General features: G+C 31.8%; 1 protein-coding gene across 3 annotated transcripts in view; it reads left to right on the forward strand.

Annotated features, from left to right (window-relative positions):
- Nucleotides 1-9546, forward strand: part of LOC132745172 (zinc finger protein 500-like) — a 99964-nt gene extending 90418 nt beyond the window's left edge. The window contains exons 5-6 of one of the 3 annotated variants that reach the window (XM_060734122.1): nucleotides 532-591; nucleotides 2294-2505. In XM_060734122.1, the coding sequence (XP_060590105.1) occupies nucleotides 532-591; nucleotides 2294-2490 (257 nt within the window). In that variant the 3' untranslated portion in view covers nucleotides 2491-2505. Of the gene's footprint in view, nucleotides 1-531; nucleotides 592-2293; nucleotides 2506-9270 lie in introns of those variants that run through there. The other 2 variants (XM_060734270.1, XM_060734263.1) reach the window with 2 other exon arrangements.
- Nucleotides 9547-16146: the final 6600 nt, after the last annotated feature.

The following is a 16146-nucleotide window of genomic DNA, read 5'->3' on the forward strand; positions in this document are numbered from 1 at the left end:
GTTTCAAAGGGTGAAAACATCATTGAATAAAATTTTTAAAAAAACCCGAAGAATAAAACCGTTCATTTTTTTTACTTAGAATATACCATTTGTCTTAAAGATATCACAGAAATTACTACTTTTTTCCCATCTGTATAAATGTTTAGATTTAGGTCCGAATATTTACTGGTATAAATATTGAGTTTTAAGTCATACCAACTGAGAAACATTCTACTATTTTCTTGCAAAGAAAGACGTTTGGTTCTTTCAGATATCCAAAAAGAACCCCCGATATTTTGTAAGGCTGCAGATCAACGCACTCTCACGAAGAATTCAGCGTCCAATATAGTATGACATACAAATTATTCCTATCAAGAAGACTTAAATTATTATTTTTCAAATTGGAGGAAAAGGTGGTTAAAAGTCTTATGTGGCGTACTTGTCTTTCATTTGTTATTTATGAATGTTTGCCTTATTCCATAGACGTTTGTGTTCTTCAAAGCAACTTCTTCATTTATTAAATAATTATTTACCTCTTATTCTCTGTTTCAGGAAAGACAACCCCCGGAAAGAGTTTCGACGGTAAACACGTGTGCAAGATCTGCAAAAAAGGTAACCAATCAAACAAGGCCTTGGAGACGCACATGCGCGTTCACACAGGAGAGCGTCCATTTCAGTGTGATATTTGTCTGAAAAGATTCACGCAAAAATCACACCTATCGTCACATTTTCTGACACACTACAAAAAGGTACAAGTGAGGTAGACGTGGGGTTGATATGTTGAATGATTTTTTTGTTTTGTTTTTTTAAAATGATTAACATCCGGTCGTCGTTGATATAACCAGGAACATAAATGCTATGTTCTCGTTATGACTTTAAAACATAGCAACTACAATTGCAACTCTCTGGTATATATGTAGCTGAACTAAGCTCTCCCTGGATCACAACTTCAGCGGTGTATTCACTTTGATTCGCTTTATCATACAGGCCACGGGGTCAAAGGTCAAGGTCACCGAGACCCAAAGTAGCAAATATGAACATTGTCCGTCTCTAAAACGTTCTTAGTTCACAAGTGCATGCATGTTCTATCTACTCAGTTTAGATGTTCAAATGTCAAAGGTCAAGGACAACATAAAAACAAACTTTAACTTTGGACATAATTTAAAAGGCTTCAATCCAAAGCTTTCTAAGTTCATATATGTATTATGGTTTTTGAAATTGTTTCAATCCATTTGCGCACTTGCCTACATTCCATTGACCTCGGATTTGTAGTTTATTCACATGATAACGAAAATATAGTTCAATGGAAACACAAAGGCATGCATGCGGTTTCCATATAGATCTAGTTTGTTTTGTTTAACAATGTGCAATGGATGTTTTAGAAAAAGAGCTTTTACTAGCTCAGATTTTAACTTTGTTTCCCAGAAATTGTAAATGTCAACGTCTGATGACATGCCTTATTTGATTTGTTGGGCTTGTATGACACTTTTATTTTTCCCCGCATTATCCGCATTATAAAATTTGGAATATTTTACTATTTCTGAAAAACTGAAAAAAAAACACCAACAAACAAGTGATAACTAAATAGATAAATAAATTATACATAAATGTAAATAATTCAATCAAGTTGTAAATAAATAAATATAAAAATAAATAAATAAATTATTATTACATGTAAATAATTCAATCAATCTATGAAGTAAAAAAAACTTCATTGTTTTGTTTGATTCGACATTGTTCCTGTGTTAAAATAGATATTCGCTTGACAACGGGAAGCTACTCTTATTCGACATGGGACATTATTGATTCCCTGATTAAAACCCTTTATGATATGTATGCGTTACATTTATATAGACGGTTAATTTTTCAGAAATATAATTAAATTGCATCAATCTATTGACATATTATTTTGTTTTATGATAATTGATGTTAATAAGTGAGATTTCTGTATGATTGTCTTATAACATAGAGATAGACAAAATATAATGGGCACATAGATTTTGATCATCATTTTGATTATGTATAATGATCATCATCATAATTATCATCATGATTCGTCATCGTCATCCTCCTCTCATCATCATAATAAATTTTCTTATTATTATTATTATTATTATTATTATTATAATCATCATCATTATCATCATCATCATTATTATTATAATTATTATCATTATCATTAATATTTTGTTATTATCATTATTATTATTATTATTATTATTATATTGCTGCTGCTGTAGTTGTTAGTGTTGTTATTGTTGTAAAGCATGAATTATTTATGTAATAAAATCACGTTTATTTTCTTCAATTACAGATGTGACAAGTTCCGTGAAACATATATGCAAGACATGTGGAAAGCACAACCAATCACCGCAAGCCTTGGAAACGCACATGCGCACTCACACTGGGGAGCGTCCATTTCCGTGCCCGCATTGTCATAAACGGTTCACACAGAAAGGTCATCTCAAATCGCACATTGTTTCCCTTCATTTAACCACCCAGGATAAATAATCGTCTTTTATATTCAGTTTTTTGTAAGTTCTTATGAGCTAGATCAGGGTGAGCTTTTAGGGTGTTGAATGTCCGTCGTCTGTCGTCCGTCCACATTTGTTTGTTAACACTCTAGCGGCCTCAATCATCATCAATCTTTGCCAGGATGCTTGTCTAGCTAACTGTTCGGATGAGTTCGAACATGGGTCATCTCGGATGTAAAACTTGGTCACAGAAGCTAAAAATATAAAAATCTTGTTAAGACTCTAGATGCTACTGTTTTGATCCAAATATCCTTGAAATTGGTCTGAAAGTTTGTTTTGATAATTTCTAGGTAAAGTTCGAATATGGGGAACCTGGGGTCCAAAACTAGGTCACACTGCACAAATACGGAAAAACCTTAACACTCTTGTGGTCACATTTTTGACTCAATTGTCATGAAAGTTGGTCAAGATGCTTGTTTAGGTAATTGCTCGGATGAGTTCCATGGGTCAGGTGAGCGATTAAGGGCCATATTGGTCTTCTTGTTGTTGTTGCTTTCTTTTAAAAAAAATGTAAATAAAAACTCCTGTATTATAGGTTCAATCCTCACTGTATTAAAAATATCTGTATATATGTATATGTAGTACATTAAAGCCAATATCCGTACCAAGTAATACCAATTAAGAACCCGTGTTCACAAAGATTTAAGGATCAGGATCAAGATCAGGATCAAATTTAAAAAACCTAATATTCTTCATTGTTTATTCTCATAGATAAATATCTTATTATAAATGTTATAAAACTGGACTTGAAATAGCAAGTATATGAAATTTTAGAATAAATTAATTGTTAATTTTGCAAGATATGGGCATTTTACAGTTGATCCAAATATTGATCCTGATCCTAAAATTGATCCTTATTTTGATCCAATTATTTTTGTATTTGTTTTGGTATTTGTTGATTTTATCCCAAAATAGTTTGTTTTCTTTGCAAATCAGCATATTTTTACATTTTGAATATTTACAATTTAATTCAACAAAACACAAATAATTTTAGTAACATTAAACAATGAAAATAAATCAGGATCCTGATCCTGATCTTTTCTTAGTGAACACGGGGCCTAAATGCTATATATTATTAAGACATATAGATTAACAACAATATAGATAGTACTTATCGGAGACCGTGTGTAAAATGATATATAATTTACATGTGAATGAATGACTTTGATGACGCTTTGGAAACATTATACGAATGGTAAGCATTATCAAAATACGTCATATGTAAATCACGCACATATGTGAACTTGACATCCGGTGATATTCATTTACCGCATCACAGACCGGGCCTTGGCGTTTTCTTGTTTAATTAAGTCTTTGATTCAGTCTACAGTGATGTTAGTTTAAAGCGGCCTTTAGCCTTTTATTTTCTGTTTGGAAAATAATTCTATGTTGTTTCAAACTAAGTATTTCTGAAATATTAACTTGGAAAAGTGCATCCCATCACTTGTAAACATTCTTTTAAACAGTGTCATGAGAGCTATTTATAATGCGGCAGTGACGTTCGTTTCTAAAAATAGAAGATCGGGAAACGAATCGTTCGTTTTTTTTTAATTTTAGATATAGAGAGCTGACCGGTATATTAGAGGTATCGAGGGTTTTCCTTATTCTTTGTGTATTTTATCGTCGGCAGATTTCATTTTTCAACATTTTTCTTTTGGTTTGACAAGTATATGAAATGGTTTATGAAAAAAAAAAACATATTTAACCGTAAGAAAATCTGAAGGCCGCTTTAAACATTTATGAATCGTAAAACGGGAAGTTTTTGTTCTTAGCTTATTACATTTACTGATATTATCTTGTTTGTACACACATTTATTGAATTGAATAAACATTTCATTAAAACCGAGTTTGTCGTGTATTTATTTTATTTACACTGTTTATATACATTTTATTTCGTATATATGAATTACATGTATCACGAGCTCTTAGTATAACTCCATCTATAAAGTTTGTACAAATGAATTCATAAACTAGAAAACAGTCTGACGTCCCCGCTATATATTGTATGACACCGAATAATATGAATAAAGATGAGAGGACAACATAGTTCAAAAGTATTTCATACTTTTTTTTTGCAAATGAATAGAAACCATAAGTCTTTTTATTGTAAGAAAAAGATGGCTGTTAAGTCAGTACTGGAGCATAAACATGAAAAAATTTCAATATTTTATGTCCATAAGAAACAACTATTTTAATTGTCAAAGTAAAGCATTGATTATCATAATTAATTCTTGTTAAAACAGGGACACATCATGGTAAACATTTTTGCCATCTGACTTCAAAATCCCTTGATGCATAACAGAGTTATGGACCGTACGAGATTTTCAAATTGCTGACCTGTGACCTGGCGGTCAAGTTTTGCGCATGACACATCATCATACCTACTTAACATTTGTACCAAATTGTTTTAAAATCCCTCTATGCATGACAGAGTTATGGACCGGACAAGATTCTCTAACTGTTGATATTTGATTTCTGACCTTGACATTGAAGCGAGGGGTTTGAGTCTTGCACATGACACATTGTCTCATCATGCTTAACATTTGTGCTAAAATGTTTCAAACTCTCGTGATGCACTATAGAGTTATGAACCGAGCAAGATTTTTATCTGCTGCCCTTTTACCTCTCAGTGTGACCTTGATCTTGGAGCTAGAGGTCTAGGTCTTTCGCATGATCCATCGTCTCATCATTCTTAGCATGAGTGCCAAAACGTTTTAAATTCCCTTACTGTTTGAAATTATTTTTGTCCATAAGATTGTAGTATTTCAAATGAATCGTAACACATTTACTTTTGTAAATCGGCAAACTGTTAATCAATAATCAGTCCAGTAAATCGACTGTTTACAAAACTAATTAAAACACTATTTAAAGCCGGTTAAAATTTATTGGTACGTATTTACAAAAATTAAATTGGTCGCGCGGCGCAGCCTGACCAATTTAATTTTGTAAATACGTACTAATAAACTGACTGACTGACTGACTGACTGACTAGAGTGATAAACTGTTTGCCGATTTACCAAAGTTAATGTGTTACTATTCATTTGAAATACTGCAATCCTATTGGACAAAAGAATGATTTCAAGCATTTATAAACTTTAACATAAACTTAATGCATAACAGAGTTATGGGCGTACAAGGTTTTCGAACGTTCGGAAAGGGGTAACACAATATGCCCCTTGCCATTATCATGGCGACGGCTATAAAAAGGGCTGTTGAAGTCATCTTCAAAATAAAATACTTCTCCTTGGGAATTGATGCTACGTTATAAAACTAAATGCAGCATCCGTTCAGATTCTCGTATCAAATTTTGTTTATTTGTTTGACAGTTAAGCATGATTCATTTCTATCAAGAACGCTTTAGCGAGATATGAAAATAGAAGGAATGAGGTTAGAACTTTGTATTAACTAGCAGACCATTCGTCATGAAACCTAGCTGGAACATCCCATATTAACCCCCGTCGATAAAATCCAAATGGTGATTGAAATGGCATCCGACTAGAATATTGTTTTTGAGTTGTCAGTCAGTCTGTCTTTTCCGCTCTCTGTCCATTCCATAACATTGTTATGTATTGATGGATATTTAAAAACGTTACATAAGTTTTTCTAACATTGAGCAAGACCAAGGTTTATATGTCAATGTTACACTAAGAGTTGAAAGGAATTATTCATAAAAGTGCATTGATTGGTAAGTCTACGAACTTTAGATGGATTTTTAAATAATTTAACATAAATATGTCGCACACAAGCATCAAATCTATAGCTCAAGGTATGAATTTTTCATAAAAGTGAATTGATGACCGTGTTGTGGTCAAAAATTTTTGTCATTCCTTGATAGATTTTAAAATAACTTGACATAAATACATGTATGTCATACATGATAATAAACATGTCACGCATCCAGTTCAAAGGTCAAGTCACACATATAGACCAAAGTTGTTGTTGATGTTGATGATGTTGCTGCTACAACTCGCTACATATTTGTTATTTACAAAAGAATTGCCTTAAGAGAATAGTAAACTGAACTGGACCTTGAGGACAAGACCTTTAAGATGACTTAATTGAACTTAATTGTGTTTGACTGACAATCAATTTCAAATTCTTGAACTTTGCTTAAAATGTCATATTTACGCCGGCCCGTATACACTATCGTATATAATTTTCATATGATAGTATATACGGGGGTGTAAAAAAAAATGATAATATTTCGGGCATTTTGTGTTATATAAGCATAATTTAATTTATTTTATAATTATTAAAGGACTCTGGCGCCAGTGAATTTAGGTACGTATATATTCCCGTTACCACAACGCTTTTCACTCTCGAATAAGGCTTAGATCGCAGGGCACAAAAATACAACTTTTCAATTTATTTTCAAATATATTTCTTATCTATCTTTTGCATATAATTCTGTTTTAAGCTCCAGCTGATCCATGTATAAGAAATCAAAATTTTATGTTGACCTCTGTTTACGGAGTTTCTTTAAAATATAAAATACAAATAAACTAAACATTGAGGACGGAATGAGGTCATGGCCGACGTTAATTGAATGTCCACTTAACAATTCTCATGTGTATTTCGTCTAATATATATATATCTAACTACATGTAACTTTACATTAGTATTATAAATCATCACTTATATTATTAATAATGGTAATGGTCACGTATTGACGATGTTGCCCAGGGTAACTGACTAAAGATTGACCTGGTCACAGCCGTAGTAATTTACAAAAAGTGTAATTAGGGTCATTATATAGTCAATGTACTGACTGTTGTCGTGTTTGAAGCCTTTGGAGATTACAGTCCGTTTCTAGCTGCGTGCTTTATTATCTGGCGGGAAAAATCAGAACGCATGCTTATATAAATGGAACTTCTTTTATAACTAAATTTATGACATATTATTAGTTTAAAGGTAAATTTCTGTCTGAGGAAGAAAACACACGTGGTTTAAAGATTTTTAATTTGCACAAAACTTCAGGTAATTCACACCCTCCGTTTTCTTTGCAAGAATACACGTGTAATTATTTTCATTTTATGATCACCATTATGTGACTTTGAAGATTGGTTACTCTCATCCTTACAGAGGTCAAACATGATGATACTGTGATTTTAGTCAGCTGCACCCGAACTCTCACGTACCCCTGCATCTATAGCATGCCAGTTCTAGAATGCAATTCGTTGCAGTTATTAATAAAGTCAAAATTTGTCAAGGTTTCTGTCTTTTATTTCGCCTTCCTGATATTAAGAATTTCTAAACGTATGTATGATTTTAGATTTCACGAATAATTCTAAATGGACACGATTTCTAGATGATATTGGAAGTGTATACAATTTCTTGGTTTTTACGAATAATTCCTAATTTATTAATATTGTATTTCTAGATTTTATTTATAATTCGTAATTTACTTGTATAGTATTTCTAGCTTTTATGAATAATTCCAACTTTATTTATATAGAAATTTCTGACTTTTTACGAATAATTTCTACTTTATTTGTACATATTGTATTTCTAGATTTAATTATTTCTAGATTTTATTTATAATTCGTAATTTACTTGTATAGTATTTCTAGCTTTTATGAATAATTCCAACTTTATTTATATAGAAATTTCTGACTTTTTACGAATAATTTCTACTTTGTTTGTATATATTGTATTTCTAGATTTAATTATTTCTAGATTTTATTTATAATTCGTAATTTACTTGTATAGTATTTCTATGAATAATTAGATTTTATTTAAATAGAATTTCTAGATTTTACGGATAATTCTTACCGGTACTTTATTTGTATAAAATGTCTAGATTTTACGAATAATTCCTACTTTATTTGTATTTTGTATATATACTTTCTAGATTTTACTTAGATTTTAATCCATCTTAAACAATTTCTATAATTTACGAATTATATTCAAGTACATTATTATTTAAATTACATTTGTATTTCTAGATTTGACCAATATTTCAAAACGTTTAAATTTCTAGATTTTCCAAATAATTCAAAGAATATAGAATTTCTACATTTTCCGAATAATTCAAAGAATATATAATTTGTAGATTTTACGAATATTTCCTAGTTTTAAGGTTTTCTAGATATTTAATACATTTGAGAATGACTGTGATTCTGCACTTTAAAGTGACATTATGCTAATCCAAGGGTATATAATAAGTGAAAGTCAAAATAAGCTTACATTTTGTGATATTTCTTTTTAATTTTAAAATTGACTTCGCATCTACGTTAAATAACTCACATGGCTAAAGAAAAAATCTGTAATTATCCATCGGAATTTAGTAGAAAAAAGTTGGATAGTCTTTTTATCTTTTAGGCTGCTTTGTATTAAATTCTAAATATTTACCAATAGCAACTTTTTGTCAATCGCTATTTTAACAGTCACTCCTTTGAACTATATAAGCAATTCAGCTCAATTTTACAATTAAAAAATGAGCACAATGCCACTTTGAATAATGTGACTATTGTATTCAACATTTTTCAGGTAATCACCGTAAGTATTTTTTTGTATATTTTTTTTATTTGGTGTTAATATTTAAAAGTAATAAGTTTTCCATGCATGTATGCCAATAGCTAACGCTCACTTGCACGTATTTGTATATAATTCTTATATATGAACTATAACCTATACTTTTTGAATGTTCATTCTTAGTACTTTTTGATACATAACTTCAAATTTTGATGTATGACATAATATTTTATTTTGTAACTCACTTTTTAATTTTGTCTCATGTGTAACGCTTGTATTTCAGTTCACAAGTCAGGACAAAGACATCGTTGTAATATATGTGGACGCAAATGTCAGTCACACAAGGCCCTGCAAACCCATCTACGGATTCACACCGGGGAGCGACCATACCAATGCGACCAGTGTACAAAAAGGTTTGCACAGAAAGGAAACTTGAAGACGCATAAACGTGTACATTTTAAAATTGTCATAGAATAATTTGATTACTTATTTCAAAGGATATTTATAATAGAAAGTAAAAACGAATACTCTTTTTGAATAAATAAAACTATAAGTATTACACCATGTTTCACCTTTCGTTGTTGCGTTATTCCAATGGCCATAATGAAGCGGTGGCCAATTAGTTAGATGTCTGCGCCTCAAAGCAGGGATCATTGGTTCAAGCCCTATACTCGGGTCACGACCGTGTTTTTTTTATAAGACACCAGTACTGGTTGGTTCCAGGAAACGGACTCAAAAGTGATTCATATAAGTTGCAAGAACTTGTTCATACATAGTCAGTTCAGATGTGAGATTTTGTGATAGCAAAATGCCCGTATTGCGTCACGCACAAAAACAAAAGTTCCTCAGTAAACATATTCCCTTGGTGGCCTTCTGAAAGTTACATTTAAATGGTTCTAACCTGTTGCATAAGTATCCCACGGGGACCTGCATGTAGCATTACCTTGTGGTTCTCTACAAACATGAATAGATTGTGACTGGTGTTGGCCTTGCCTTTGGGTCGCATAATTGACTTATGTAGGAAAACATACATGTATATCAATCTTCTTATGTGCATCAAGCATTGCCTTAAGTTATATGACACATGTCTTTATGAAAAAAAAGTTTCCCGCACCGGGAAGACACCATTACATTTGATATGTTTTATAGAAATATTTTATACAAAAAGAAATTTCAGAAACGGTGTTGCCCAGCTCTTTAATATAGGACATTCAGCATTACATTATGGCTCTCTACTTAAGTTAAATATATCATAGCCTTATATGACCAAAGTTGACCCTGCTCTTTAGGTTACTAAATTAGTTTACATAATAACCCTACGCCAAGGAAAGCACATTTAGATATCTTCTGTGGAACGACATGTCGTTAGTGCTTTTATATTTGACATTTTGCATTGCGAAGTGAACCCCTACAAAAGTTATGTGTCCCTAAAGTAAAAAAAACCCCAAAAAACGGCCCGCCCCAATGTAACCCAGACATCTCATTCTGCACTGAAGAATTAAATCGCTTTCAAGCAATGGGTCTCTGTTTGGCGATGAAAGGCCAGCATGACCCTTTTATTGTCAATATTGGCACGTGTCGCTAAGAGTCATTTTACATACTAGATTTCTATATAAAATTCATGTGAAAATTTTCTTGTTTCAGACTACTTGACCTAAAATCTTGTTTCAACGTACATGACATAAAGATGAGATACTCAGCATGATGCATTGCCTAGTAGTGATCTCTTCAAAAGCTGTATATTGTTTTTGAGGTCAAAATAAGCCCCGCCCTTAGGTCATATTTCTGGGAAATTTCGTCAACAAGGGCGGCGCTCAAGGCCCCATTTCCAAACTATAATAATTTTAACCAATTTTCAAAAAGATATTCGCAACAGCAGCCAAAACATCAAAATGTTTTAAGTTCTGAACTTTCTTGACTTGTGTCAGGCTATAATTAATCGCCAAATTTAAGAATAGTCTATAAGTTAGTTTTTCAGATTTAATAAGAAAATTTTGCAAACTCCCCAAAATGCTGCATATTGTAATAAATCTAAGCCAGGGGCAGGCTATGTATTTGTTATGGAAAGTTTCTTAGAAATCTTTTCTCTGATACTTACCGAAATTGACCTCAACAAGGGATCTTACGTGCATATATCTGAGAGAGACACACATTTTTGTTTCAAACACATTTTTTTTGCATTTCTAAGGTCATTTAGCGGCTCGACTTTTGCTGGCTTTACTGGCTTAGAAAATTTCTGATATCCTTCCATACTGAATTTATCTTTAACGAAAGGATACCTGAATACATTCACCGATACTTTGTAAGCTACTTTAAAAAGAGCTTCTATACATACATGAATTACATAGTATTTTGGTACGGGATCAAACATTTGACATTAAAGGCCACGTGCTCTGAAAGTAACGACACTAACCTCAGGAGCAAAGCCGAGTGCTCTATTAAATAAAAAGGCATATAGGAGGGTTGTTTTATAGGACTGTCAGGAAAAATAAGAATAAATCAAACTCATCGAAAATGAACTATTTTATTATCCAGACATATCGTGTGATCAGCTGTGAATGTATTACTACGCGAGTGAAAAAATGACAAAATAGTTCCATAAGTCAAATATAAAGCATGTTGTAACATATCAACAATCAAAAGTACAAACTGAATGATTTAAAACATGATCTTACAATCTCACATAATTACAAATGAGCCGTGTCACGACAAAACCAACATAATGGGTTTGCGACCAGCATGGATCCAGACCAGCCTGCGCATCCGCGCAGTCTGATCAGGATCCATGCTGTTCGCTTACCAACTCTATTACAAGTAGAGAAACTGATAGCGAACAGCATGGATCCTGATCAGACTGCGCGGATGCGCAGGCTGGTCTGGATCCATGCTGGTCGCAAGCCCATTATGTTGGTTTTGTCGTGACGCGGCTCAAATATTCATATCAGATACTGATAAATAAATAATACATAAACATGACTTATGTTTTATTCATTCTTATTTAAAATCAAAATGTTCAGCCCCGGCGTTTTCGCCAGGACAGAATGGAGACAACTCTGTTTGGAATATGGACATCGTACATATCTTACAGTAAATAAACAATAATTACAAAATTGTATATATTGTTTTATAAAAAATTAAAACAATAATATATGTTTTTAATATTTGCCATAAGAAGTATTGCAATGTACATAAAAATCTGATTTTAAATCTTAAGAAATTCAACAAATTGAAATAACAAATAATGTAACAATAACATTTTTGTTCAAGAAATAGCAAATTTCTTAACGATTCTTTTTAATTTAGGTTTAAATATAAATACAACTGTGTGCATATAAATTAATTAATTAATTCTCATAAAACAGTTTAATTACAATAACATCTTTTAAATCCAATCATAAATGATGGAAAATTTTTGGGTGTAGCAATTTATGGAAAAAACTGCCACTGAAATGTTTTAGTGTAGTAATTTATGAAATGAACTGCCATCGTTTTTGTTGTTCCAAAAATAACGGGCAACTTTTATCAAAATCGGGCATTAATCGTTTTATTAACTGATAGTATTAGAAAACATTCTTTTAACGGTATCTTATTTAACTTGTGTTATATTCGGGATGGTCTGTTTTGAAGTTGAAAAAGTCCATTACTATTAGAAGGTGCATTAAATTCATGGAACAAAAGTCAGTATGTTGTGTACGGGGCACGGCTGTACAAAGGTGGCATTTATATGCAGGTACCTAAAGACGCCGTAATGGAGAGGGATTTTCAACGTCAACGTCATTCGATTCGTTGTTAACCGTGTAACTAAAATAACGCAATAACATTGTTGTATACGTTTTCAAAGTTTTTCTAATGAATAAAAAAAAATAAAATCAAGAAAACAAAACAGTCTGGAATTATTTTAATATAGGTATATTAATTTGAATTATTTATCAAAACTTAACGTATTGTTGGTTAAGACGAATGAAACGCCTGAGAAAAAAACATCATTCATAAACATGTGAAACGAAATGGAAAAAAAAATGTTGATAGAAAATGTTGATAATAATAGTTTAATTCTAGTTTGATTTTTCGTCACACTGAGTTCAGCTGTAGTTTTAAAAAATATATATATAAAAAAACGTCCTATTTTATAGTATACATATTTTTATACTGTTGATAAAAATTTAATAAAGTTGTTAAATGTGATTTTCACTGCGAAAGAATTGACTTTAAATAATATCTATAAAGTTACGAGTATACCTCACAGTTCACCAGCAACATTTAATAAATCATCTTTTATCTTCATCAATTTTCAAGCATTATATGAAAATGTTTTAAACAATAAAAAATAATGATGAACATTATGAAAGATTGGACCGTCACAAAAATGTTAACAACCAGTCATTTATAATAATAATAGTAAGGAGTGTAATCTGTGTCATTTAACAACATATTCAAAATTGCAATATGCTTAACAGTAGAATTGTCTTTCAGTATATAAAAAGCCCAACATTTGTAATAATAGTAAGAAATATCTATGTCATTTATCAACATTTACAAAATTGCAATATGCTTAACAGTAGAATTGTCTTTCAGAATATATAAACATGTCAGTGTTATATGTGTGTATCATATAAGAAATGCAATTTCAAATCTTACTAAGTGCATTGAGAGTTAAGAAATTAACTCTGCGAGTTGCCATCTTCTCGGTTTCTACAAGAAAGGACATAATTATACATATTTGTACCAGATGAAGTAAAAACTCCAGCCACGTGCGTGACCATTTAGCAACGTGTGTAAAAAGTCAAAATTTGAGTTGTTTAAAGGTTTTTTGTTACTAAATATGAGTATCATTCCCGTATTTGTTGTTTATTGTTGTAACGGATAGGAAAAAACCATCAAAACTCAAATTAAAATTTATTAGGAATATAATATATATATTGTATTGTTTTAATGCATTTATTTTCAAACTATCAATAAAACCAACAATTAACTAGCCTACAAATAGCTCCTTATTAGTATAGAGAGAGCATTCTAAAGACAAAGTTGTATTTGGAAAAATATATAGAAATAACATATGAAAAAAAAGCTCAGTTGTAACACGTTTTGACTAGACCTGCCTTAATACTGAACCACGTACATCGCTGTATTATATGTTATTATATATATAAACTTATATTAAGCTCACATCTCTCTTCATTTGACTGTTTTTTTTCTAATTTAGATATTTAAGGTAGACAGTTCCTACCTTTAATACATATATAATGCTTACAATACATTTATCCTCGATATAATTACTTATCTTTGCCCATTATATTACCTGTATTTCAACAGTAAATGTAAAGATGCAGTTGTATTCTTTTGACTAAGTAAAACAAATTTAAGTTTACCTTTAAATAACCGCTTAACTTGCAGGAAAAATGTGATAAGCATTTGGCAACCATTAAGAGAGAATTGAGCCTGGCCATCCGTCCGTCCGTCTGGTCTAAACAGACTCTTATACTGTTGGGAGTTCAATTTTTGTTTCGTTTTTCTAAATTGAAACAATATACATTGTGAATATAGGCTGTTCGAATGCCGAAGCAGGGCAAACCCATTTGACAAATTCCGCAGTTTAAAGGGTCATGTACTTTGATTTGTATGTTGATTTATTTGTATTTTGGTTTTTCCAAAATGAATCATATACTGCTAAATATTTGTTATAGAGATGCCCTTTAAATTAGAACATTTCATGTAAAGTTTCAGAAAATCCAAGATATCAAAATACAAAACTGTGCTTCAAACAGTTAAAGAGCGTGTGTCAGACTGCACGCACGTCCAGGCTGGCCTGGCTCTATACTGGTGTTAAAAACCTACTCATCTTTTGGTTCCAGCAGGGTTAGGAATGTACTGCCTGTTAACTTAAGTATCAACTCTCATCTCATAGACGCAGATAGCTCTTGAATCAATAACTTACAAGTTTACAAAAAGACTAGATAATAATGTTTACGGTATTACATCAATGTATCACGTGTTTCAATGTATCACGTGTATCAATGTATCACGTGTTAACAAGATGATAAGTATAATGGTATTTTATTAATTAACCCTTTACCTCATATATACGCGAAACAACGCACTTTCGACCCCCCCCCCTTTTATAGGCCTGGAATAGTGAAAAAATGTCCTATGTGGGTCCCAAACACATGTTTTCGTTTGAGAAATGTTGCTAAAATAAGTGGGCACTTTTTCGGCGCCGCCCCCCATCCAAAAGATACATCAGGGGGTTGCCAGAAGGGGGATGTGCCCCTTCTGTTTGGGGTTTTGAAGGGGGCGGAGTCCCCCTCATCGCCAAGAAAATTTAGGACTTGTGAGAGGCTTAAAATGACCCCAGGTCGATCATAAGGTAACGTGTAATCAACGCTGAAAAGCCTTTGACTCTATCTCAATCCCTTGAGAAGTTGCAGCACTTTGAAATAAATTTTGATGGGAAAAATCGAGGCAAAATAGTGATTTTTGGCAATTTTGAGATGTCCCCTCGTTGCCATGGTAACAGGAAATTTAAGACTGAGCATGTCGTTACAAAGGCAATGGTCCAGTCAACATTTGTGCCAAGTTTGATTAGTATTGACGCATTTTTCATAGTTTCATAGCAGTTTGAACTTGTAAGAGGAGGCTTTTCAGTGAAAATGGCCATTTTTCACAATATGCTCATGGGGGAAAGGGTTAAGAAAGTAAAATTCGTAAAATCCGAAATAATATTCAAATACTGGTATAACATAAAAACAATGCATGTTCTAAAAATCACACTTTTACTGCCCGCTTTACCCTTTAAAAATTATTCAAAAGAACAAATGAGCCCGACAGTACTTAAAGCAACAATTAAAAGTTTGACAATCTATTTTTTTCATGGAGATTGTTGTACATTTTGTTATTGTATCATGCAGTTACTTCAAATTGCAGCAGCCTTGGCCGCTTAACCTTATAAAAATACTCAAAAGAAATAATTATTTAGATAGAACTTTATACAAAATTTCAAAGTTTATCAATCTTTTTTTTTCATGAAAATTGTTGTACATTTTGTTACTGTACCTGTTATTTCAAATTGCATGCTCAACCTTGAATACAAATAGAAATATTTTAACTAGGAATTATATTATTTTCTAACAGTATTTATTGGAAAATATCATTTTCTATTTTC

Source organism: Ruditapes philippinarum, unplaced genomic scaffold (assembly GCF_026571515.1).
Source record: "Ruditapes philippinarum isolate M1 unplaced genomic scaffold, ASM2657151v2 ctg410_1_1_1_1, whole genome shotgun sequence".
Classification (NCBI taxonomy): Eukaryota; Metazoa; Mollusca; class Bivalvia; order Venerida; family Veneridae; genus Ruditapes; species Ruditapes philippinarum.